Here is a 25,880-nt window from a genome sequence, read left to right on the forward strand (position 1 = left end):
TAGTTTTCCACCAGTAATTGATAAGTTCTTAAGGAGAACTGGACTCTGATTGTTTGAAATATCTACTTTTGATTACCAACAGGTTTGCTGAGCCCACATTAATTCTTATTGGTTCTGACCTAGAAACTATAGTGATGAAGGTGTTAGAAATGACAAGGAAGAAGAACGAGACTGTTTCCTACTTCCCTTGCTTCTTCTGTGTGGTACTTTAACCTTGATTGCCACATTGATGGGATTTAGAATCACCATGGAAACAAATCTCCAGGCATGTCTTGAAGGATGATCTAGATTAGGTGAGCTGAGGGAGGAAGACCTGCCTTAAATGTCTGTACCATTCTATAGGTCATGGTCTCAAACCAGATTAAAAAGAAGAAAGCCAACAGGGCAGAATAATACATAGCTCTCTGCCTCCTGGTCACACATTCAATGTGGCCAGTCACATCCCACTCTTGATGCCATGCTTTGGGTTTCTACTCCAATGTGAGAGATAGAAGCCATGACAGCCCTATGAAAGGCAGTACTCAACAATCCCTACCTTGAATTGTTTTCTGTTTATCCTGATAACATTTCCTGTATTATATATTATCACTGAATACTTTCCATATTATTTATTTACCCACTGTGTATAACCCTCAAAAACTATTTATTTTACTGTTTCTAAATAACCTAGAACAAACCTGCCAGTCAGCAAGTGTGTAGTAAATATCTGCGAAGTGGGTAATATTAAAATTAATGAACAAGTTCTGTATGAAAAATACATTGGGAGAGGGGAAGATGGCAGATGATACCCATGATGCTGTGATGGTTACCTTTGTCAACTTGACACAATCTAGAAGCACCTAGAAAGTCTCAATAGGATATTATCATCATTGAATTGACCTGTGGGCATGCCTGTGGGGGACTGTCTTAATGAACTGATATGGGACGGCTCTGCCCACTGTGGGCAGCATCATTCCCTAGGCAAGATCCTGAACTGTGTAAGAGTGGAGAAACCAAAGTGAGCAGAAGCAAGCAAGCATGTATGCATTCATTTCTCTCTGTTCTTGACTGTGGGTGTGGTATGACTACTTGTTTGAAGTTTCTGGCTTGACTTCCTCACAATGAAGGACCGTAGCCTGGAGTGGTCCATTGCTTTTGTTGGGTTATTTTATCACAGTAACAGAAATGAAACCAGGAGACACTGACTCCTAGACTGTCCCCGTGGGGGCAGAGGGGCAGAGATACTTAGACATCAGCTAACAGAAGGGTGAAAGAAGAAAATGACTAATCTAAGGAGCAAAGAAAGAAAAAAAACTTTGGAAAGCAGAACAGGTGAAAAAGTCCAGAGTGCACTCTCGAGGGCTCAGCCCCAACTGTGTGTGCTCTGCTCCTCCCAGGGCCAGTGAGGGTACAGCAGCGTTTGAATCGTAGTTTAGGAGAAGAAGAGAGTCTCATAAAGCTCACGCTGTGTTTTCAGCAACAGAGCATTTCAGAGCATTGAGGAAGGGCGACAAAAGCCACACCCAAGGCAGCTGCACTGGCGGAGGATGGGATGGTGTTGGGAAATCTTCTCTTCCCCACACTGGACCAGAGCAGTGGTGAGAAGTCATGATGGGGGTAATAGGGGTGTGTATAATCAAAAATATATTATATGTATGGATGTAATTAAATACATAATGGATTATTAATATATACTAATCAACTTTAAAATGAAAATTAAAAGACCCTCACTGAGTCAAGAGCTGAGCAGTTCTACAGGCAAAGGTCCATTCCTGGTGCTCACTCTAGGAATTCAGGGGAGCACAGGACACGTGAAAGAATCTTACACACTAAAGAGACAGAGAAACATATCCAGGAGGCCCTAGGAGAGAATAAACCAGAGTAAAGCAGTAAGTGAACAAGGCCCAGGAACATACTAAACACTGCAAAAACAGCAAACTTGTATTTACTGCACAATGATGAATGGGACCATCAATCAAGAAAAAATTACCATTATAAAAATGATATGGACAAAATATTGACATGCCCAATTTTATGACGCAAAGACAAATAATACTTGATGTAATAGCACAAACTGACCTAAATACAATTATGCTGAGTGACGTTAATATGTCACTCTCCCCAATTGACAGGTCACCTAGGCCTCCAAAAAAGTCAGAGTTAAGTAACAGAGGTCAAAAGAACTTAATGACATCTATAGATGATTCCACCCAAATATAGCAGAATACACATTCCTCTCAGCAAGCCATGGAAACTTCTTCAGAGAAGACCATATTTTAGGACACAAAGAAAATCTTAACAAATACAAGAAATCTGAAGTAATTTCCTCTACCTGATCACAATGAAATATACTAGGTCTCGCTGAGGGTTTAGCTCAGTGGTAGAGTGCTTGCCTAGCAAGTGCAAGGCCCTGGGTTCGATCCTCAGCTCCGAAAAAAAAAAAAAATGAAATATACTAGGTCTCAAAAGTAAGAGATCATAGAATGTATAAACCCATGGGGATCCAACAACAAGGTGCTGAATGATGAATAGGTCAACAAGGAAATTATGAGGAGATTTTTTTTTTAATTCCTAAAACCAAAAGAACACAACATACCAGAATCTATGGTATATGATAAAAGATCTTTTAAGAAGAAAGTTGATAGCTATAAATATCTACTTTTTTAAAAAATCAGTAAAATGATCAGCAAAATAACAGACAAGTAACTTAATGAACTCCAAAGTCCTAGAAAAACAAAAACAAGATAAAATCAGTAGATGAAAAGAAATTGTAAGATAACAGTAAAAAATAAACGATTAACAGAATATACAAAGAATCAATGAAAGAAAGATTTGGTTCTCTGATGAGATAAATGTGATTGCCAAACTCCTAGATAAACTGAGAGAGACACATAGACAGACCAACAGAGACAGAAACAAAGAAAAAGCCAAATTAATAAAATTATTGATGTTAAGAGAGACATTATAGAAAACACCAACAAAATCCAGATCATTTGAGATTATGTTTGCAACATATTATAGTAAATTGGAAGATCTAAAAGAGCCTGATACATTTCCAGACATACATGATCTACCCAAATTAAAACAAGAGGATATAAACAACTTAACTAGATCTGTAGCAAAAAAAAAAAAAAAATGAGATTGAAGCAATAACCAAATGTCTGTCAACTCTGAAAGCCCAGGCTTAGTCACTGAGACCTTTAAAGAATTAATACAAGTGTTCCTCAAACTAGTTCATAAAGCAAAAAGGAAGGAACACTGTTTCCCATTTTCCAAAGTCAGATTCACTCTATTACCAAACCAATTAATTACATACATACACACAAAAAAATAGAACATTACAAGCCAACCTCCCTGATGAATACACATGTAAAAATTCTTGGTAAAATACTTACAAACTGAATTCAACTACACATTATTCACCACAACTGAGTTGGAGTCATTCCAGGATGCAAGAAGGTTTTGAAGCATGCAAATCAATAAATAGAATGCATTTAAATTACATCAACAGACTCAAGGATGGAAATCATATGATCATCTCAACAGATGCAGAAAAGGCCTTGGACAGAGTCCAACACCCTTTCATGATGAAGTCCTGAAGAAACTAAAAAAAGAAGGAACATACCTCAGCATAGGGAAGGATGTATGTGACATTCACTCCGTATTATTCTAAACGTGTGGTAAGGGCTGATATTGTCTTCTATAAAGTCTAACTGATCCAAAGGTGTCCACTTTCTCCCCTCTTACTCAATACAGTCCTCAAAGTCTTCACCAGTGCAATAACATGAGAGAAGAGAATGTATGAGAGAAAAGAAGTAAGTGATGCTAATCCCTATTTGTAGATGACGTAATTCTGTACATGAGAAATGTTAAAGATGCCACAGAAAAACTCTCAGGACTGGTAGACAATTTCAGCAAAGCTGCAGGACACAAAAAAACCAGCAGCTTTTTTTTTTTTTCAAATCTCAGGAACATGCGTGCTGAGAAAGAAATCAGTAATTCAGTCCAACACAAGAGCTTCAAAAACCTCAGTTAAAAGAATAGGAATAAACCTAACTAAGGAAAAAAAGATTGCTATGATGAAAATTTTAAAACACTGAAGAAATAACTTGAGGAAGACACTGGAAGATAAAATGAAGTTGCATTGATAATTGACGGTGGCTGTTATTAAAAGCTATTCCGTGCAATCCCCACTGAAGTTCCAATGACATTCTTCACAGAAATAGAAAAACAATCCTAAAATTCCTGAGAAGCACAGAGAACCGTGAACAGCCTGAGAAAAAGAACAATGTTGGAGGTATCGCCACACCTAACTTCAGTTACACTACAGAACCACAGTCACAGAAAAAACACTGGTACAAAAAAAGCCATGTGCTCAATAGAGCAAATGCGAGACCCAGACATACACCTCCACACAGCTACAGCGCCTGAGTTTTGACAAAAGTTTCAATAAATAGTGCTGGGGAATATCACTGGATATCAATGTGTGCAGAAACAAGAAACTAGATCCCTACCTCTCACCCTATACAGAAATCCACTCAAAATGGATCACAGCATTAATGTGAGACCTCAAACTCCAAAGCTGTTAAAGGAAAGCATAGAGAAAACATGCCAAGAACAAGGCAAGGGAAGGACTTCAGGCAGAGGACTCCAATAATTCAGGAAACAATCTCAAGAACTGACAAATGGGTTGTATGGAAGTAAAAACTTCACAGCAAAGGAAACAATTAATCAAGTATGGGGTCAACCTGGAGGTTAACATAATGAAGAATGAAATTGTGTTATTTGCTGAAAAATAGATGCAACTTGAGGTAATTGTTAAGCAAAGTAAACCAAATTCTGTAAAATAGTATCACACTTTATTTGCATTTGTGGATCCTAGATCTTAAAGAGATACATTGTTGGGGCCCACAAAGGTTTTCTAGTGAGATCTGAGCTTGTTTTACCCAGCAGGGCTGTATTAGAGGATGGCTTGACCATGTGTCTGGTTACTAGGTGATTGGAAGGGTCTACACTTGGCTGAGATAGGGGGAGGTCTTTGCTCTACCTCTTGGCATTCCTATAAATAGCCCTTTAGAAGAGAGGGGCTGGTGGATAATGACCCAGGCCCTCCCCCAGGCTATCTTGTATTTCTGTTTCTTTCCCCTGTGTCCTTCTATCTAAATATTTCTCATTTCACCATCCTCAAGAATATGGGGGGGGGGGTAATGTGGGAGTAGGTCTCCCATAATACATAAAACCAATTGTGTGTTTGGTGAGTGTGAGAGTCTGTGTGTGAGTGTGTGTGAGAGAGAATGTGTGACTCTGTGTGTGTGAATGTGTGTGAGTCTATGTGTATATGTAATGTGTGTGTGTGTGTGTGTGTGTGTGTGTGTGTGTGTGTGTGTGTGTGTGAAGGAAGGAGACTGACAAGAGGAGGGGAGATGTGGGAAGGAAAAGGTCAAAGTACACAATCTGCTTGAAAGAAACTGTCTTTGTAAAACTAGGACTGTGCACAATGACTAAAAGCCAGTGAAGGAGGGAGGGGAGAAGGGGAGGGAAGCAGGGAGAGAAAGAGGAGGGGAAATACATTGAGTAGTGAGGCGAGCAGAGGCTACAGAGAATGTGAAAAGCTATCAGGGGTTATTAGCTAGTAGTTTCCTAAACTAGGTAGAGGCTGTATAAACAGAGAGTTGTCCAGTATGTGAAATATTTCTAATAGACAAAACACGCCATTGGGATGAAGCATAGAAGGGAGATGTTGTGGTAGCCAGTCTCCACACAGCTCTTGCCTTCTGGTAATGGGGCCCCTGTGCAGTTCTCAAACAGTGCCCATCAAGGTGATCGACAGTCCCACCATCCACTTCCACAGTGGGGCTGAGAATGGTGCTGACACTCTTCACCTGGCTCGCTCGGACTGCTTACTCATGAAGACTCTGGCAGCACTATGTTCTAAGACCTTCGAACGTCCCCGTGGAGAGGCCTCTGTGTGGAGGAACCACCACCACCCACCAAGAGCCCACACCATGTGGCAGCCTCGTGAGTCACCTGCAGCAGATCCTTGGGCCTCTATCGATTCTTTGTATGACAAAACTTCTACCAATAGCTGACAGTGACCTCATGAGAATCCCCAGGCAGAAGTGACCCAGCCTGTCTTACCAAAGCAAGGGAGAGCGAATGCACCCTACTGTACAAGCCACCAGGCTGCGCTCAGTTTTTACCCAGTGGGTAAGGCTGGAGCTCCGAGGAAGCAGTCAGGAATAATGCCCAGTTTCCCACCCTTAATAACTCCATGCTCAGTAGTAACTACTAACCAAGATAGGGAAGACAGAGGACGGTAGAGACGTCCCATTATTATCCAGGGCCATGACAAAGCATCTCCCATACACTTCCATTGAAATTCCCACTGTCATTCAATTCATGGTGAGTGCCTACTATGAAACAAACAATGTGCAAACAGGAAGACATACAAACACTGCCCACGAAAGTATCCAGGAAGTGCTAATGGCGTCCATTCATAATTGTTTGTCTGCCCCATTATTTGTACTTCTCCTTAAAGAAATAAGTTTGTAACTGGTACACAGGAGGCTGAAACACAGCTCAGTGGCGAGAATAGTATACTCCACGAAGTCATGGATTCCACCCCTGGCACAAGGAATTAACTAGTTAATGAATAAGTTAATAAAACTGGAAAAGGTGTATACAAGTAGATTTGTCTTGTGGTGCATTTACACTTACTAAAATGAAATTTTTAAAACAATCTTATCCAGGAATTAAGAACCAGTTACACAAAGTAATGCAAAAAAAATTATGAAATACTACTTAGCCATTTAAAAGTAATTAGTTCTTAATTGCCCAGGTGAGGTAAACACAGCAGCCCACAAAAATTCAGTAGAGGGCCACAGGGACATGACGGGCACCAGAAGTAAGCAGAGTAAGCGATGGGCTTCTGACCTAGCTAGGTTTCTGTTGCTGGGATGAAACCATGACCAAAATCAACCTAAGAGGAGGAGGGTTTATTTCAGCTTTCAACACCTAGAAACTTTCCTTCACTGAAGGAAGTCAGGGCAGGGACTTAAGGCAGGATCCTGGAGGCAGGAGCTGAAGCAGAGGCCTTGGAGAAGTGATGATTATGGGCTGTTCCCCTTCATTTGCTCTACTACCTTTTTTATAGAGCCAAGGCCCACCTGCCAGGGGGTGGCATTGCCCATAGTAGGCTAAGCCCTACTACGTCAATTAGCAATCAGGGAAATACCTCCACAGATGCCCCTACAGGTCAGTCTGATGAAGGCGATACTTCTATTGACATTCCCTCTTCCTAGGTGAGCCTAGTTTGTGTCAAGTTGACCAAAACTAACCAATACAATGATTGAAAATATGAGAGCCCATTCTATGAGTTCCCATCAGCCTCTTTCCCTACCCATTCCTGTCATTATCCAAGAGCTCATGAGGAAAGTGACCACCATGGTAAAGATGTGTAGAAGAACTTAGAAACATGAGACTGGGCAGTGGTGGCGCACGCCTTTAATCCCAGCACTCGGGAGGCAGAGGCAGGTGGATCTTTGTGAGTTTGAGGCCAGCCTGATCTACAGAATGAGTTCCAGGAAAGGCGCAAAGCTACACAGAGAAACCCTGTCTTGAAAAACAAAAACAAAAACAAAACAAAAAACCAAGAAACGTGAATTTCTGTTCAGCTAGGCTGACCTGCCCTCTTCCTCTGCTGACTGTTCAATTTGCCAATAGTAGAGATCAACCCCAAGCTCCAATATGGCTACATTCCCCTGTGGTGGTCAGACAGATAGCAGGCTGACTCATTTGATCCAGTTCCATCATGAGAGGTCAGCACTTTATACTAACATGGACACACAGAGGGGAAGACACCCAGAGAGAAGGTGAAGACCCAGGCCAAGATGGCTGTGGCTGAGCAATGTGGCCACAAGCCCAGGAAGCCAGGGAATGCCAACTGCCACCAGAAGCTAGAAGAGCCATGGAACAGATCCTTCCAGAGAGTCTCCAGGGAGCATGGCCCTGCCAATGCTTCATTTCAACTTCTGGGCTCCAGATCTGTGAGAAAATAAATTGCTGTTGTTTTAAGCTAAGTGGGCCATTTGTTATGGTAGACTTAACAAATTAATACAAAATCTGCAAACTAATATAAAAACCAGTACCCTTTCCTATGGCTGCCACAGCCAACTGTCAACAACAAAGTGGCTGAAACAAGAGCATGTTGGCTTCTTGTAGTTCTGAAGACCTGAACTGTAAGCAAGACCACACAGTCTCAGACGGTCCCAGGAGAGGGGCCTCCAGCGCTGCTTTGGTTTCTGGTATCTACCCGTTACTCTGGTCTCAGTCCCCCCATCTTCTTCTCCCCTGCATGTCAACATTGCTCTCTCTTCTGTCAACCTTTCCCAATTAACCCAGGACAAAAGTCACCAGAAAAGTCACAGTTTCCAACATCTAGCAATTGTGAAGATAAATGCACATTTGAGACTTCACTAACAAAGGAAGGCACCCAATTTGAAGTTACATATGAGTCTTGTGCCATGTCTGAATTCTGTTTCTATTGCTATGATAAAACACCCGTGAACAAAAGCAGCTTGGGGTAGGTGTATTTATGTCTGCTTATAACTCATAGTCCATTACTGAGGAAAGTCAGGGCAGGGACTCCAGGCAGGATCCTGGAGGCAGGAGCTGAAGCAGAGGCCTTGGAGAAGTGATGCGTATAGGCTGTTCCACTTCATTTGCTCTACTACCTTTATTATAGATCCCAGGCCCACCTGCCAGGGGATGGCACTGTCCTGAGCAGCCTAGGCCCTCCTACATTGAATAGCAATCAGGGAGATGCCTCTGCAGATGAGGGGATGAAACAGAAGCCATGGAGGAACATTGCTTACTGTCTTTCTCCCAGTGACTTGTTCAGCCTGCTTTCTTATACCTCCCAGGACCACCTGCCCAGAGCTAGTCCCACCCACAATGGGGTGGGCCCTCTCAGATGTGCCCATGAGTAAATACAATGGAGGCATCTTCTCCACCGAGGTCCCCACTTCCCAAATACTTCTAATTTATGTCAAGTAGGGGGTGGGGGAAAAAACAGGTTGTACTATCTAACTCCTCTGAGCTTAATGTCCTTATCTGCAAAGCCAAAAATGTTCACCTAAGGTTCTCTAAAGAACCCTTTTAAAATTAAATATTATCCAATATAATACTAATGTCTTCCTCAAACCCTGCACTTCTTAAAAATTATTTTTTTTCTAGATAGCAGATTCTCCTTTAATTCATTGTTTCACTTTCTGGGAAAATCCTAAAAATGTCACCCTCTACCAAAACAGCATACAGCTACCTAGCAAAAAAAAACAAAAAAAAAAACAAAAAAAAAACCATGGACTATGCACCTAACTAGCTTTGATTCTGAGTACAGCACCGAAGGGCAGCAACTGCCTTGTGTTTCTGAGTAAAACCCAGGCTCAGCTGGGGAGGGCCAAGTATGGTATTCTGAAGTCCCTACTCAACCTCCCACTGCATGGCGTTGGCTGGATCTAAGAGTGACCCCACCCAGCTGTGCAGAACCAGACTCCCCTGGAAGGTTCTTATTGCCACTCCAGAACATTTCAGCTCCAGCTTGGAGAGGTGAGACAAGCCCTAGTTCCCTGAGACCTTGCAGCACAGGAGGCAGCCAGCCAGAGACAATCTCATGGGAGAGAGACATTATCATACAGGACTCCGCAGCTAGGTAAGTGGGGCACATGCCTTCCCAGATTCAGGGCTAAGTAGAGAGATGGGTCAGCAGGCTCCCACTCAACAGGAACCTTAAATGCTTGGAGAAAAAGGACATGGTGGCGGCTCCTCTGATTCCTGTTGGTTCTAAAGATGCCAAGGCCTCCCACCAACCCTTAAACTTCACCTGCTTGATACTTGTATTGTCTTCCCCCAAGAAGGGGCATGGCTAGTGCTGAGGAAAGTAAAATGCCCCTCCGTGGGGCACAGACCAGTGTCTAAGATGGAGACAAAATGACACAATTTGACAAAATGTATTATTTTATTCATGCCTTCTCTTTTTTCTTTCAGAATGCTAACAACTGTTCTTCAAAATTACATTTAGTATGAGTTCACTTTCTAATTAGTTCCAATGAAAGTCCTTGAGAGCCGAGATGTACAATTGCAGCCCTAAGGCTGAAATCCCAAAGCAGATACAAAACCTCGGTGCTGAGTGAGTTCTCCGGTAACGTAACACTAATAAAAGCAGATTGGTCTCATGTGTGAACACTCTCAAGAAAAAATGCCCTGCTGTAACTCCCTTTTAGCTTTCAGTAAGTCATTTATTAAAAGGGAAAAGAAAGGTAGGTATGACAACCCCCAGTGTCTCCCACAACCTGGGTCACGGACCTAAAATGGAATCACATCCCTTTAATGGAATCACATCCCAGAGTGAATCAAGGGAAGTCAAGAGAACATTAAACAGACACTTCCTTAATACTTCATAGATTATTCTATAGGACCACACAGATGCCGCCATGTCCACCTAGGAAGTGCAATGGCTAGTAATATATAAAAGACCTGTTTCCTGTCCTCTTTGTTCACACACACACACACACACACACACACACACACACACACACACACACACACAGAGCCAGGCTGCCATGAACATGAATACTAAGCCTCCAGTCTTTAAGTCCCAGCTGTCAGAGAGGCATGCCAGCCCTTAAGGAGAGCTGTGTGAGTAAGAAGATGGATGGCTCAGTGGAATTTAGAGAAATAACAGACTCGAGGCAAGGCATGGATGTGGTTACCCAAACATCAAGGGACTTCTCCATTTGCACATGGATAATTGTCAGCTATGTGCTCTCTTACATGGGGACCAGATGGGAACAACCGGATACATCCTCAGCTTCCTGGACCCTTGGAAAGCATTCTATACACTCTGGAGCTGGAAAGAGGAATGGGGGTGCTTTTGAACCAAAGCAGCACAGATTTCTCATGCAATTCCTAGTGTCTGAGCATGTGAAGAAAGCTCACAGGCAGATACAAGTTTGGGCCAAGTTACGTTGTTCAATCAGCCCATTATGAAAATCTCACTGAGATCTAGAAATCTAATTGCCTTCAGCTGCCAAATGGAGTAAAATCTGGAAGTTGCATCCCTTCTACCAATCAGGTAGTTAAGTGCTTGGAGAGTGCTCTGCAGCCTTGTCCTTGAGCCTGACTCAGGAAACTGCTAACATTCTGTGAGGTATAATCACCCCAGTGGACCAAGGATAAAAATCCCCAGTGTCCACTACATCTCCCTGAGTGAGGAAGGCAGAAGGGCATCATCAAGCTGACATAAGCTGGTACCCAGCAGAAAACTCTACTAAAACAGACTTTGCTCCCCTGCCTCTGGGACTCTAGGCAAGACCCTTGGCCCCTCTGCACCTCAGTTTTGTTATCTAAAGGATCTAAAAGATCACATGATGGGAGCTAAGAAAGCAAAACAGCAAAGTTCCAGGTCACCGTGCCCCGCCCCAGCAAGCCTTCAGCACATCCCAGGCTTTCTCTAGCTGGTGATATTTCCTAACAATGAATGAATGAATGTGTCATCTTCATCAGGTACTAACTTGAAATGGTTTTCTCCCATGTTTATTTTTGTCAAACATCTATGAAGTACATAGTAACGAAATAAAAATCATCTGTAATCCTACCAACTACAACTACTGTCAACATTCCCAGGCCACGTCTGTTTCCATTGTCTTCACACATTGTTACAAAAGAGATTGTTATGTAGCCTACATTATTCACTTAGACTCTTTCTCTCTCTCTCTCTCTCTCTCTCTCTCTCTCTCTCTCTCTCTCTCTCTCTCTCTCTCGTGTGTGTGTGTGTGTGTGTGTGTGTGTGTGTGTGTGTGTGTGTGTGTGTAAGCTTACAGTTTATAAGTTGGTTTCCATACAACTTTATCAAACATCGGTAGTGTTAATCATCCCTCCCCTTCCTCACTTAATCAGCACCATTATCCCCTTTCCCACTTCATACCATCTTTCTCCTGTTCCCCTAGCTTTTTAGTTTCCCAACTTCTACAAGTACTCCAAGTTAACCCCTCAAATCTAAAGACTCAAATTAGGGCATACATATAGGAGAGGATATGTGGCATGTGCCCTTCTGGGCAAGTCCATCCTTTTATGGCACTGAATAATTTTCTCAACGTGATCTTAATGGGTATATGATCTTCCATTTTTTTAAATGGACTATTATTGACTGCTCAACTTTCTATTTGTAAGACGATTACATGTTTGAAGACCAAAGCCATCTCAAGGTGTAACTTAAACTGGATATTATGTGCCAATAGTTAAGAAGCACTTCAGTCCATAGCTACAGTGTCTTTTCAGCCACCAAATCTGCCCACTAAGAAGCTGCCAAAGTCTATGGGAAGGAATGACAACCCACATCAACCACATCTTCTTATATCGTCCTGTCTAAGCTCACTGACTCTGTCCGCTTGCATGTTCCAGACTGGCTACCCGATTCAACAATGTCATTGAACTCAGCTCACAAAGCCATCCTTGTGTGTGTGTGTGTGTGTGTGTGTGTGTGTGTGTGAGAGAGAGAGAGAGAGAGAGAGAGAGAGAGAGAGAGAGAGACCTGCCTAGAACCATCAGACTCATATACATTGTATTCTTCTCTCACTCCATCACCAAATCTACTGACTGTTCTAGAAACACAGGTCAGTAGGAAGATTCATCTATCTATTTTGGCTCTATGATATGATCAAAACTTTCTGACATTTGGGGTCTTCTTCTGTCCTCTGTGATAGTGTTATTTGTCAAGTTGACAGACTCTAGATTTGGAGAGGGGCCTCTGGGCTTGCTTGGGAGGGGAGATTGTCTTGTTTACAATAAGATCCACCTTAATTGTGGATCAGGCCATTCCTTGGCCAGGGAATCCTGACCTGTATAAAATGGAGAGAGATGCTGAACACTACCTTGCTTGCATTCATTCCTGTCAGTTGCCTGATGTGAAATGCAATGTGACCAGATACTTCAAGCTCCTGCCGTGACTTCCCTGCATGATGGGCTGGACCTTGAACTCTGAGACACACTGAACCCTTTCTCCTTTGGATTGTTTTAGTCATGGCAGCATATACAGCAACAGAAAAAGAAATAAAGACTCTTCTTAAACATATTCAAGGAAAAAAATACAGCTCTGTGGGTGTGGGAGCCCAGCTCCTACCTTTTGAGGAGTTCTTAGGTGGAGAAGAGAGGGATAAGAAAATATCAGATAGAAAGAGAGACCTAGCCGATGAGAAGAAAGACAGAAACACAGGATAGCTTTGGGAGGGCCCGGGTCAATACCCAACAGCCTCATCCTTTATTTTTTTTAAAAAAAGGCTTTTTATAACATGCCAAGGGGACAGGCAAAAGATCTCCCCCTTGCAAGATCAAAGCACCACCTTACAGCCAAGTGTAGACCCTTCCAAATACCTGGTAAACACACCTGAGCCAATTACACAGCCCTGCCCGGTAAAGCAAGGCCTGGTTCTCTGACCCTAAGTAAAGTCTCACTAGATAGGCTCTGTGGGCTCCCACATGTAGGTGGTAAGGAGAATGGGGCCCTGGGCATATGCTACTTGATAAAGTAGACAGAATGCACACATATGTGGGTAGCTTTTACATTAAAGAGTGCACGTAAGATTTTTTAAAATCTCTTTAAAGTTACATATTTTCTCTGAGTAGTTATCACAAATCAATTAAAATTCATTTATGTGTTCATTTTTTTAATGAACCTCCTCAGACCAGTTTCTGCCTGACTGGGAAATAATAACTGCCCATTTTTGAAGTGGTCCCACCCTTAATCCTATGTGAACTGGTGACCTGAAGACCCCTGCAATCAGATTTACAACCCAGTAAGATTAAACAGTTTACTGTTATTTATGACAGCCATTCTAGGCCTTCCGCGTCTGCATCTGTTACTGTACATTTGAGAGATCCTCAAAAAAAAAAAAGCACGCCTCCGAACCAAACACTGAGCAGAGCTGCAGTCACAAACCCCTGACAAACATCCTAACCAAGAGCTTGAAAGCAAGGCGAGCTCCCACAGCTGTGCATTTTCAGTCTCCTCAGCCGATTAGTGAGATTAGCGCGGAGTCTCTCAGCTTCTGCTGGGTCTGTTCCTCTCAATGATCTCTCACATGGCCCAACCCATTAGGTCAGAAAATCTTCATGAAATGAACCAGTTAAGGTCTGGCTTCAGGAAAGGGCAGTGGGGTAAGCCTGAAGGCCGGGATTGGTGTCTCCACTGAGGAGCAGAAAGGTTAACTATGGAAAAGAATGGTGTTGACGCAACCAGCACCCTTCAGGAGACAACGCGCAGACTGTCCCAGGAAAGTCCTTTGGGTTGAGTCAGTCTTTGTGGGAGCAGCTGCCGCCACCTCAAGGACCCTTGAGAGGAGTGCATATGTGTGTGCGGGCACAGCTGGGAAGAAAGGGGATGGATAGAATCCTCAGCAGCTGCCACCACCCAGCTTGCCGGCAGCATGGAGAAATGCCAAAAGTCAAGAGGAAGCCATAGGAAGCAACTGTGGTCCCCAGACCAACAGGAGCCTCTAGTTAGAAAAGGCAAACATACTCTACCTCCTTTTCATCAAAGCAAATATTTTTGTAATAATCGTGTTATACGAGTATACAAAAATAATTCTTAATAATTCATTACATTAAGCCACTGAGCAACCTAGAAAATGTGGAGGCAGGTATCACCGCTCTCTCCATTTTTATAAGCCAACCCCAAGGCTATGTAATGTCCCCCATCATGCAGGTTGCAAGCAACAGTACTCCAAACCTTTTCCTGCCTTTACTTTGTTTCTTAAATCTATTTGTTGTTGGTGGTGTGTTAGTTTTTTGTGTGTTTGGTTGGTTGGTTATTGAGATAGAGGGCAGCTTGTGTTGCCCAGACCAGCCCTATAAGCTTATATGAACCTCTTCCCAACTCCCCTGCACCTGGCTATTAATGTCTTTAATTATGAAATTAATGAATATATGTATGTATAACTGTTTTAATTAGAAAAGTGTGTAATGTAGAAGAAAAGGGGTTCTCCTCCCTTCCCACCACAGACACACACAGATATGCCCACTATAACTGTTTGGAGTCCAACCCTATTTGCTGACCTTATATATAAAAAAATGAGATCATGGTTCCCAGTGAGTGCTTTTCCAGTCAGCAAGCCACCATTTGTATCTTTCTTATACCATATAGTCCCACTCCCTCCATTTTCAGATGTTAATAGTGTCATTGTGTAGCCATGTCAGAAACCTCTTCTCCACTATGGAGTATATAGATTGCTTTCTAATGTTCTTTTGACCAAGTGCTACAGCAAGCATTGTTGAATACAGGCTTGGCTTGCACATTTGTACATAAACATCTACAGAGCTGACTCTTAGGTTAACACACTCCTGGCCTGTTCTATAAAGACTGTATTAGTTAAGCTATATACTGACAAGCTGACTGACCCAAATGTGTGTCTGTTACCAATATGTATTATAATATATGCAATATGACATAGAACTTATATCAACAATATGTAATATAAATATGATGGCTTTCCAACAGCCACACCAACTCTTTCATATTTTTAATTTTTTTAACATATTGATTATTTTTATTTAGATTTATCTGGTTACAATGAGGTTGATTACCTTTTTTGTGTGTTTGTCAGTGACAACTTTTGTACTAAATTGTCCAGGTTTTCTTCTTGATTTGAAAGAATGTGTTCTGTGTTAGAGATATGAACCATTAGTTTAGAAGCCTTCCTCTCAGCCTTTTTTGAGATGTTTTATTGAATAAGCCAAACTCTGCACCTCCAATTTCAGCCATGCCCCGCCTTGGGGATCCTAAATATAAAACTAGATAGCACTAGCTAGAAACCAGGAATCTTATTAAAAGAAAACAATAGAAATGTAATAACTTAATATTATGTTTATACAAAATGCTTCTCAGTAAAGACTTGAAATGGGAAAAGAAAAGTCAAAAATTCCCATGACTCCAGGCCAAGGAAAAGATCTTCCTGATGGTTGTGTGTCCCTGAATTATTTTCTCTTCATACAAATACAGACATTGCTCCAAAAGTTGATGTCACTAAAACCATACAAGGTACATGATATCTAAGGACTCAGAAAACATGGGTCTTCACTTTTAAAAGTTATATATATATATATATATAAATAACAGATATGCTTTTACTTATAACTATCAGGGTGAAATCTGATGATAGGATTTCAAATGCCCCTTTGGCTGTGTGAGCATAAGCAGGGAAAGCAGAGAGTGTTTTAGATCTACTCACAAGGCTAGTGGCTGATGCCTGATGCCTGACAGTGAAGCCCTGGCTCTCTATCTTCATTGTTATATTCCTGGGTTAATCAGATCCATTTTTTCCTGTGTAGTATTCTCAAGTAATCTTGCTAAAATTCTGTTTTAATGCTTACTGTTCTCTAACAATGGGCAGGACCCTGAAATGAGAGTTAATGTTGATGGACTTAACATCTATGTTTGGGCTGCTCCAAAAGTGGACCCTAAGACCTAGTCCTCAAGTCTATGAAGAAACTAACGACCTTGCAGAGTTCACAAAGGGTCCATCAAAGCAGACTGTTTATCAAAAATGATTCTTAGGGCAAGTTTTACACATAATGTTGTGGATGTTTGTCTGCCTTTTCAATAAACATCATTATATTTTATCACAAGATTTCACAAAGCTGCTTAGTTCAAAATGCCATCTGGGTCTCTGGATACATTAACCAAAGCTTAAAATAACCACCCAGCAGCTGGGAGGACCCAGCTGTTCTCAAGACTCTCCCACTCCTTCAACGTCCCCATAAAAAGAGTGAATGAGGACCAGAGACTAAAAATGTCGGCCCAACACTGGTCATACAGGGTAATGGAGGCAGCCAAGGGCTCCTGAAGTATGTATGTTCTTGCTCCCAGGAAACTTGCCTGTTCCACACTTGGGTATGAAAATCCAGAAAGGGCGATGGGACAAAGTTATGGAAGGTTCCTTCAGGTTCCCCGAGTGCACCACGAGCCTGCTTTCCCTACTGTCTGAATTGTAGTAGCTTATTCTGTCCACCAGTCAGTTCTGTCATGAACACAAGTTAAAAACATGAGGCAATCACTCTTCTGCTACAGGCAAGATCGGGGACCACCCAACCCTGGATCTTCAGATCTAATTCAGGAAAGAGGCCCTGGGTGCTGAAGCACCAACTCTTGTGTCCTTCTCTGCATGCCCACCCACTACCAGTACAGCCTACTTTGTTTCAACTTCTGGTCTGTGTTATTCCAGTTAGGAACCATGCCAAGATCCGCTCCCCAGAGAGTTGTCACAAACTCTGAAACAAGTATGTTCTCATTCTTGGGAACAACCAGCTTTTCATGGACAACTGGGATCATGCAACTTGTGGGAGTACCTGTCTAAGGGACAATCTCAAATCTCCAGCTGACCCACCTTGTCTCAGGTGCCTGCAGTTCAGCGTCCACCTCCAAAAGGTTTCACTGTCATTGACCAGTGCTTGCAATCTCTTGAATGTACTGTACTCTTTGTATCAGTGCTGGTCAGCATGTTGTCAGTAGAGTTCCTACATCAGCAGCAAATGCATTTCTCTTGGCTAAAATGTACAATGGAGCTGTGAAGTTTTTGTCAAAGGACCCAAGATAGGCTTTGTTCAATGCATATGGTTAAATTATATATAATTACCTACATTCAGTTGACCACAACAATACTTCTTTCTTTTTTCCTAAAACATATTCCAGTTTGAAGCTGAGATGTCTCCCAAAGGCTCATGTGCTGAGAAAATTAGTAGTTGGTTGATAGACTTTAGGAGAAATGATTGAGTCCTGGGGGTTCCCATCTACAAAGGATTAAGCCTTTGATGGGGTCAAAGTATAATGGCAATATTGGTAGGCCAAACCTATATAGGGGAAGTGAGCAACGGAGAGCATGCCCTGGAAACACATAACTTGTGCCTGGCTTCCTCCTATATCATTACATTTTTTTTACCACAATGGTGGGGAGCAACTTGGCTTAGCCACGTGTTCCTATCACCATGGTCTTCTACCTCATCATGGCCTCATGAAGATCTGGGACCACAGGTCGACACCCCAGAAATGGTGGGATAAATTAAACCTTTATCCCTAACACTGTAGGCATTTGTCACAATGATGAAAAATGATTAATGCATGCTGTAGAAGAATCCTTCTGTACACTGTGAAGATGTGTTGCTCTCATTGTTTTAAAAAAAAAAAAAAAGCTGATTGGCCAGTAGCTAGGCAGGATTTTGGGGGCAGAGAGAATGCTGGGAAGAAGAAGGGGCATAGTCAGGGAGTCACAAGAGTTGCAACTAGATGTGGGAGAAGCAGCAACATGGGAAGTTCATAGATGAGGTAAATGAGCCTTGGGGCAGCACATAGATTAATAGAAATGGATTAATTTAAGTTATAAGAGGTAGTTAAAAATAAGTCTAAGTTGTCAGCTGAGCATTTATAATTAATAATAAGTCTCTGTGTGGTTGTTTGGGAATTGGCTGGTGGGACAGAAAACTTCGGCTTAAATGTTACAAAGTGCATTCCAGAACAAGGCTTGACTGGACTCCCAGGGTAGTTCAGTGGTACTATACCAAATTTGAATATAGACAGTGGCTTCTAGGCATACCCAGTTAGTATGTCTACTGTGAACTTGAGTTGCAGAGCAAGAAAAATAAGTCTGCCCTCCAGCTGCTGACCCAAGGCTATTTCTACCATACCATTACCACCAAGGTTATCACACTTGTATGGACTTTTCAAGTGTGTGTTTGTAATATTTGATGATGTAGGATGCATGGCTTAAAGAAAGCACTAGAGGAACCAGTTTTAAAAAGCACTGGAGGAACCAGAATTGTTAAACACACAGGTTTTTGTTGTTATTGTTCAAGAGAAGAAAATGATTGATATCTGGTTACCCATTAACTACTTGTGACTATTTCTATTTCTATTTTATTTGATTAAAATGAAAGAAAATTTAAAAATATATATAGTTCACCAGTTCCACTAGCATTTCACGTGTTCAACTGTCATATGTAGAGCCCAAGACAGTGCTGATTCTGAAACATCTCCATCATCAGAGAACCATGTTATAGAATATCATCTCCAGAGAAGGAAGATCTCAGTCACTACTTGGTCTGCTTACTAAAGTCAAGTGCAGAGAAAGAAAATTTTAGAAAAATCTAGAAACATCTTGAGGAAAACTCAGTGCCCAATATTAAAGGCAGTTAGAGCTAACAAAGAAGATTCCTACTGAAGAGAAACTGTGTAATTGATCCTAACTGCAGGTGAACTCACTCAGAAACGGACAAGGAAATGTTTATAGCAACTGTGCTGCATTTAGCTCTCAAACTCCTTGACGTTTGTGTCTCTCTGTCTGTGTCTCTGTCTGTATCTCTGTCTCTGTCTGTATCTCTGTCTCTGTCTGTGTCTCTGTCTCTGTCTGTGTCTCTGACTCTGTCTGTGTCTCTGTCTGTGTCTCTGTCTCTGTCTGTGTCTCTGTCTCTGTCTGTGTCTCTGTCTCTGTCTGTGTCTCTGTCTGTGTCTCTGTCTCTGTCTGTATCTCTGTCTCTGTCTGTATCTCTGTCTCTGTCTCTGTCTGTATCTCTGTCTCTGTCTGTGTCTCTGTCTGTATCTCTGTCTCTGTCTGTGTCTCTGTCTCTGTCTGTGTCAATAATGAAGAGGTTCTGAACCAGATGAAAACAGAAATAGGTTCAAAGATCAATTAGTCCCAGACTAATTTTGTTCATAAGATTAAATGCTATTTGCTTTTCAGTTCAGTCCTATTGACTTTTTATACATAACCATTGTTTGTCTTGCACTCTAGGGTATATCATGGTTTGTGTCTTTAAAAAAAATTAAAATTTTTCTCAGGAGGTTCTAGGTGAGTTTATATAACAACATAGAAACTAAAAAAAAAAAAAAAAAAATGATAGAGCTGCAGTTATTGGTGAGCAGTAGAACACTTGCCCAGCATTTCCAAAGGCCTGAGTTCCCCCAGCACTGAGCAGAAGTTGGAAAGCTAAAAGTATCTTCTTATTTATTCACTAATCCATTGAAGTTGAATGCATAAAAATCCAAGAATTCCTGGACCATTGCCAAAAGCCAAAAGTGAAACAGAGTCCATTGTCATAAAGTTCAGTTGTGGAGATGGCTGTTTTCTCAAATGCCTATTCCAAAGTTGGCAGTATGAAAAGAAAGAACAGGGTGTCTTCTTTCCAGGAGAAATAACTAAGTAGTCCAGTTGCAAGGACAATGTCCAGTTCATAAAAGAATGTCCCTAAAGGCTGGGACAATGACGCAAGTGAAGTGCTTGCATTGAGAACATGAGTACCTGAGTTAACCCCCAGGACCCATGTCAAAAGCAAGGTGCGGGGCTGAGGAAAAGCTGAACAGTAAAGGTGTCCACTGCCAAGGCTGAGAAGCTGAATTCCATCGCCAGGACCCACATGGCTGCGGTATACATGACACACACACACACACACACACACACACACACACACACACACACACACCATGCCAGCTAACACTATTTTGAAACCTCCAATGAACTAGGTTAAGAGATGATCATTGGTGGATTTTAAGCCACTGAGTAAATGTTGATCAGAGACCAAAAGTGCACACAGTAGGAAGTTGAGCCCACAGCTGACTAGAACCAAGGAAGGAATGGTGGGGCATGGACACAGTGACCACCAGGACTCTGCAGCCCTTCTGTGGTCACTGACGCTGAGACCGTACAGCTTGTACTTCACAAGATGCAGCTAATTCAGAGGCTCCCCAGTATTGATTGGTGCACTTAATGTGCCACTGGATTGGAGTGAGGGTCAGAGTGGGGAGACTGAGTAGATCCACCAAAAGGTGACCCCACCTGTAGGACAGGGAAGAAGGAGCAGAAGAAAACTCTAAAGTCTGGAAAAATGAATATACTGAATTAACTATGATTTTTCTTCCTTCTTTGTTTCCCAAATGGATATCAGACTCTTAATCCTCCTATCAACCTCCCAAGTGATGGCATCAGAGGCATGCACTGCCACACTAGGCTTTGAAATACTCTTATTAAAATAAGTCAAAACTGAATTGATTGGGCTTTGTTAAAGGACTTAATGCTTATATCCTTCAAAATTCATAACGCCAAAACAACCAGAGCCCTGCCCTTGGGTTTACAGCCTCTAGAACTGCTTTGAAATGAGTTTCTGTTGTGTAAGCTACAGTTCATGGCATTTTGTTACAGCGATGTACATGGACTAAGACAGGTCTTCAGGACCAATTTCTTGTCAACAAGAGAAGCAAGGGGTAGAAAGAAAAGTGAAATTGTGCCCTAAAAACCCACTTGAAAAGCTCAGAAGAAGCACCTACACGACAACTGGCCGGATTCTCTGACAAATCGGTTTCATAGACAGATGCACAGACAAACAGACAGACAGGAGAGAGTATTTTGTATTAAAAATTGACCTAAATTACCAAATGCAATGTTTCTGTCTTGATTAGAGAACTTGTCTTGAATAAATCACCCATAAAAGAATTTCAAAACAACTGAGTGAACCCAAATGTAGAGCTATAACTATGTGAGGAAGGGTCCTTATTTTTTTAAGAGCATTATATTAAAGAATTTATGGACAAATGCGATTTTTCTTAAGAAAATTTAAAATATTTAAGCCACAAAGAACGGCACAAACATGAAATGGTCCTATGGCTGTCAATAAATCCTATCTTGACTTTTCTAAAAACTGGAAATTTTTATAATTTTAAAATTTTTTTAGCTTTTTATTTTTGTGTAGATATGTATATGTTTGTGGTGTGGAGTGTGAGAGTGTAGGTATACACTATCCCAGCCATAACTTTTAACTTTTTACCCTTATTTATTATATATATGTGCACACACATGCACACATGTGCACACATATGTCACAATGCATATGTGGAAGTCAGAGGACAATATGTAGGAGTCAGTTCTCTCCTGCCACACAGCTTCCAGGAATCAAACACAGATTATCAGGTCTAGAGGCAAGAACCTTTACCCACTGAGCCATCTTTCTGGGTCCATAATTTTATCCTAGAAATGTTCAAATCCCAAGTTACACACTTACTAGTGTGAAAATGCCAGTTTAAAGCTCGAAGAACTAGTGAAATATGTGTAATATGTCCACCATTTAGAAATCTCATGGTTCTGTTCTCCGCCTGCAAGTATTACCAAATAGCTTTTCTGGGAAATTTCCTTGTAAATTAACTGTCTTGGTCAACGTTCTGTTACTGTGCAGAGACGCCATGACCACAGCAACTCTTATAAAGGAAGCATTTGATTGGGACTTACAGTTTCAGAGGCTTAGTCCATTATCAGCATGATGGGGAGCATGGAGGTGTACAGGCAGGTGTGGTGCCGGAAAAGTAGTGGGAGTTCTACATCCTAATCCACAGGGAGCAGGGAGAGAGAGACTGGACCTAGCGTTGACTTCTGAAACCACAAAGCCCACCCCCAGTGACTCACTTCCTCCAACAAGGCCACACCTTCTAATCCTTCTCCAATAACGCCATTTCCTGTGGTGACATTGTGTTCCCCAAAATATTGTGCTCCCCAAAATATAAGATGACTAAGCATTCAAATATATGAGCCTATGGGGTCCACTCTTATTAAAACCACCACATTAACTTTTCAATCAAACCCACACTTTTTCAGATGGAGAAATGGCAGACCACTTGACAATCTGATTTTCCCATTCAGAAAGAATCAACTCTAATATTTTTTTTTCTGGAGCTGAGGACCGAACCCAGGGCCTTGCGCTTGCTAGGCAAGCACTCTACAGCTGAGCTAAATCCCCAACCTATCAACTCTAATTTTCGTTATTTTTGTATCCTGTTTATGAATGTCCAGTCAGGAATCTACTTAAAGGCTTTAGGAATCCAGGTTGGTCACCCCTCAGACTAACACAGCATGCAGGTTAAAAGGCAAGTGTTGCCTTGGAGGAGGTGGGAATGGGGGGTGTGTTGGGGGGAAAGGCTGGGGGTGGGAGGAGGAAGGACAGGGGAATCTGTGGCTGATATGTAAAATATAATTAATTATAAAATAAAAATAACTTTAAAAAGGCAAGTGAGTTCCCATCCGTGTTCAATCACACAAGGACCTATAGGGCTCATTATTGTCCAGTTCTGCCAAACTACATTTCTTCTAGAGCCAACCATCTGACTCTTCACTTCAGAACAAATGAAGAGGAGACTGGTCCAAGTCACTGCTTGAAATGCAGATCAACAACTATCTTCAACCAATATTCTGACCCACAATAAATACTGGATAGGCTACATTTCTCTCGCCCCGGACAGACTAGAGCGTGGATGAGGGTGGATGCTGTCACGGCTCTCCTGGGGCTCATTATCCTCCCATCATTCCCAGGAATAGCTTTGTCAGACAAGAGAGAAGAGCATTTGTCAACCTCTCACCAACCTCAGACTCCAGCCAACATTCATCAATCCTAGCTGAAGAGCCAAAGATAAATGCCAGTCTAGAATCCACTCTAAAACCTCTGGTCCTGTTTCCCCCCAAATGTTTTTTTTTGGACATTTAAAAAAAAAAAAGCAACAACAACAAATCTCACAAAACATCTTTTCTTCCCTATCCCATCCCTATAATGGTGAGAAGGAAAAGAAGACAGTAGGAACCGTGAAGCATGGGCATCCCATAAGAAGAAACACTGTGAAGAAATGAGACACAAGTGTGGAGTGGCCACACTCCACACCACAGGTAATTATCTACTTTCACTTTTAAAGTTGTTTACATCTGTACATCTGCAAGAGATTTCACTCCAGGAAAGTTTCGTTGGTGTGAATCTGGTCTTGTTTAATCAGGCTCAGATAACATTTTAAAACCATGTTTCCTATAGATAATTCAGAGACCCCTAAAGTTTGGTAGTCACAAGGTTTGGCACCTGGATCTGGGGTTGAGGGGGAGCGAAGTGGGGAGAGCAGAGTGGATTTACCAGAACGTGTTTCTGTCGTAGGGGAAGGAAGAGGGCTCAGAAGGCAAGGAACTCAAAGTCTGAGAAATCAAGTTACAGTAGAAAACTGCAGAGGTCTTGGGAGGAGGGAGACGAAACGAAGGGGTAGATGAAAAGGAGGAGGCCTGGCTTGTCAAACGCCCAAAGCATCTTGGAGGGAAGTTGGGAATTGCAATAGCCCTTGGAGATACGCCTCCTGGGAACTGAGAGGCCAGGCGGCAATGGCCCTAAAACCATCCACCCCATCCTTGTCCCAATCAAAGTAGTCACTAAAGGACCACTGGGCTAAAGCGATTCGCAGGGGCCCGCTCTTGGCAAATAGCTCACCGGCTCAATATTGGTGTGTGCGTGCAGGTAATTGTTAAGATTGACAGCTAAGATTTGGAAGAGAGAGGATGGTGGCAAAATAATAATAACTATTATTATCATCATCAGCAGCAGCAGCAGCAGCAGCATTATATAAAAGGACACCGGGGTGGAAAATCATGTTGGCAAACTAAAAAAAAATTTTTTTTTAAAGTGGCTGGGGAGGTGGGCAACAAACCGCTTTGGAGAATGTGGGAAACCCAGAGGTGGAATGGAGTGGAAAATGGATGTGGAAGCGAATACAGAAGAAAGTGGAACAGGTGCGGGACAAATCTAAAGTTCCAGACTCAAGGTTTTGAGAAAAACAGCCCCTTGTAGGCCAGGGTCTCAAGTGCGCCGAGAGGCTGCCAGTGCGCTGCTGTAGGACGCTGACGAAAACACTAGGGAGATGGCCGGGGCGCGGGACCGCACACCGGGCGTGAGAGTCACTCACCCCGTTGGCCGCTGCCATCTGCACCACGATCTCGGTGGCCGTCCTGCTGAAGTACCTGCCGTCGCTGCCCACCACCATAGTGCAGCCCTGGCGGTCGCGCAGGTCGATGGACGACAGCACACTCTGGATGAAGTTGGGCAGGTAGTTGCGCTGACCCTCGAAGAGCCCTGTGGGCCGCCGCAGCCCGCCCCCGCCGGCCGGCCGCTGGTCCTCGTAGGGCGCCGTGGGCACCGTCAGCACCGGGATGGGGCTCCCCTCCATGGCGCCGCTGGCCGGTCCTGCCGCGGCTGCGGGAGCCTCGGGGATCTGCGGCCCGCCCGGGCCCCCGCTGCCTGGCCCGGCTCCCGGCTCCGCCTTGCGCCCTCCCCGCCCCTCCCCGCCCTCCCGCCGCTGCTCCCTGCGGGTCCCCTCAACGCTCCGGAGTGGAGACTGCCTCCACCTTCAGATAAAGTTTCCTGCGGCCCAGCTTCTTCCCAGATGATCGCTCAGCTGTCCTCGGTTTCTTTCCCCCAACTGGCCTGACTTTCCGAGTGTCCCAAAAGCTGGACTCCCGGGCCGGCTACTGCGTCCCCAACTACACCTTCCGTCCAGCCCTGGGACTCAGCCTTCCAGCTGCTCCCGAGCACGCGCTGCACTAGAAGAGAGCCTAGGACTGGCGTCTGAGCTAGCCCGGGTCCTCTCCTGCTGGCAGCCCTCTCTCCCCACACCCTGAGAGTCAGCTTAGCTCCAGCACAAGTTTCTCTCCCTAGTAAGGACAGAGAGAGTGGTGGGAGGGGGCTAAAACCTTCTGCCATCAGAGAACAGTCCTAGCCAAAAATAACCCTGGAAAGGAGAGCCGAGAATTGTTAGGCTCTGCCAGAGGTGAAACTGGAGGCTGGGCAGTGTGTGTGTGTGTGTGTGTGTGTGTGTGTGTGTGTGTGTGTGTGTGTGTGTGTTCGTGTTCAGCAGGAACATTTGTTGTGAGGAAACACACCCTGTCGGGCCCTTCAGTCTCCGGAACCTACCCTGGCGTCCACTTTGGTAGCATTTCTCAGGATGGAAGCTTTTTTTTCTTTTCTTTTCTTTTTTCATTGTGGTAATTGCAACACATGATTTTCTTACTCTTGTTTTG

At 43.0% G+C, this 25,880-nt stretch overlaps 1 protein-coding gene across 1 annotated transcript in view; it reads right to left on the reverse strand.

Annotated features, from left to right (window-relative positions):
* Window positions 1-25,433, reverse strand: part of Pgm5 (phosphoglucomutase 5) — a 172,950-nt gene extending 147,517 nt beyond the window's left edge. Inside the window, exon 1 of the mRNA XM_036193917.1 lies at window positions 24,770-25,433. Within this exon, the coding sequence (XP_036049810.1) occupies window positions 24,770-25,030 (261 nt within the window). The 5' untranslated portion in view covers window positions 25,031-25,433. The remainder of the gene's footprint in view (window positions 1-24,769) is intronic.
* Window positions 25,434-25,880: the final 447 nt, after the last annotated feature.

Source organism: Onychomys torridus, chromosome 1, assembly GCF_903995425.1.
Source record: "Onychomys torridus chromosome 1, mOncTor1.1, whole genome shotgun sequence".
NCBI lineage: Eukaryota > Metazoa > Chordata > Mammalia > Rodentia > Cricetidae > Onychomys > Onychomys torridus.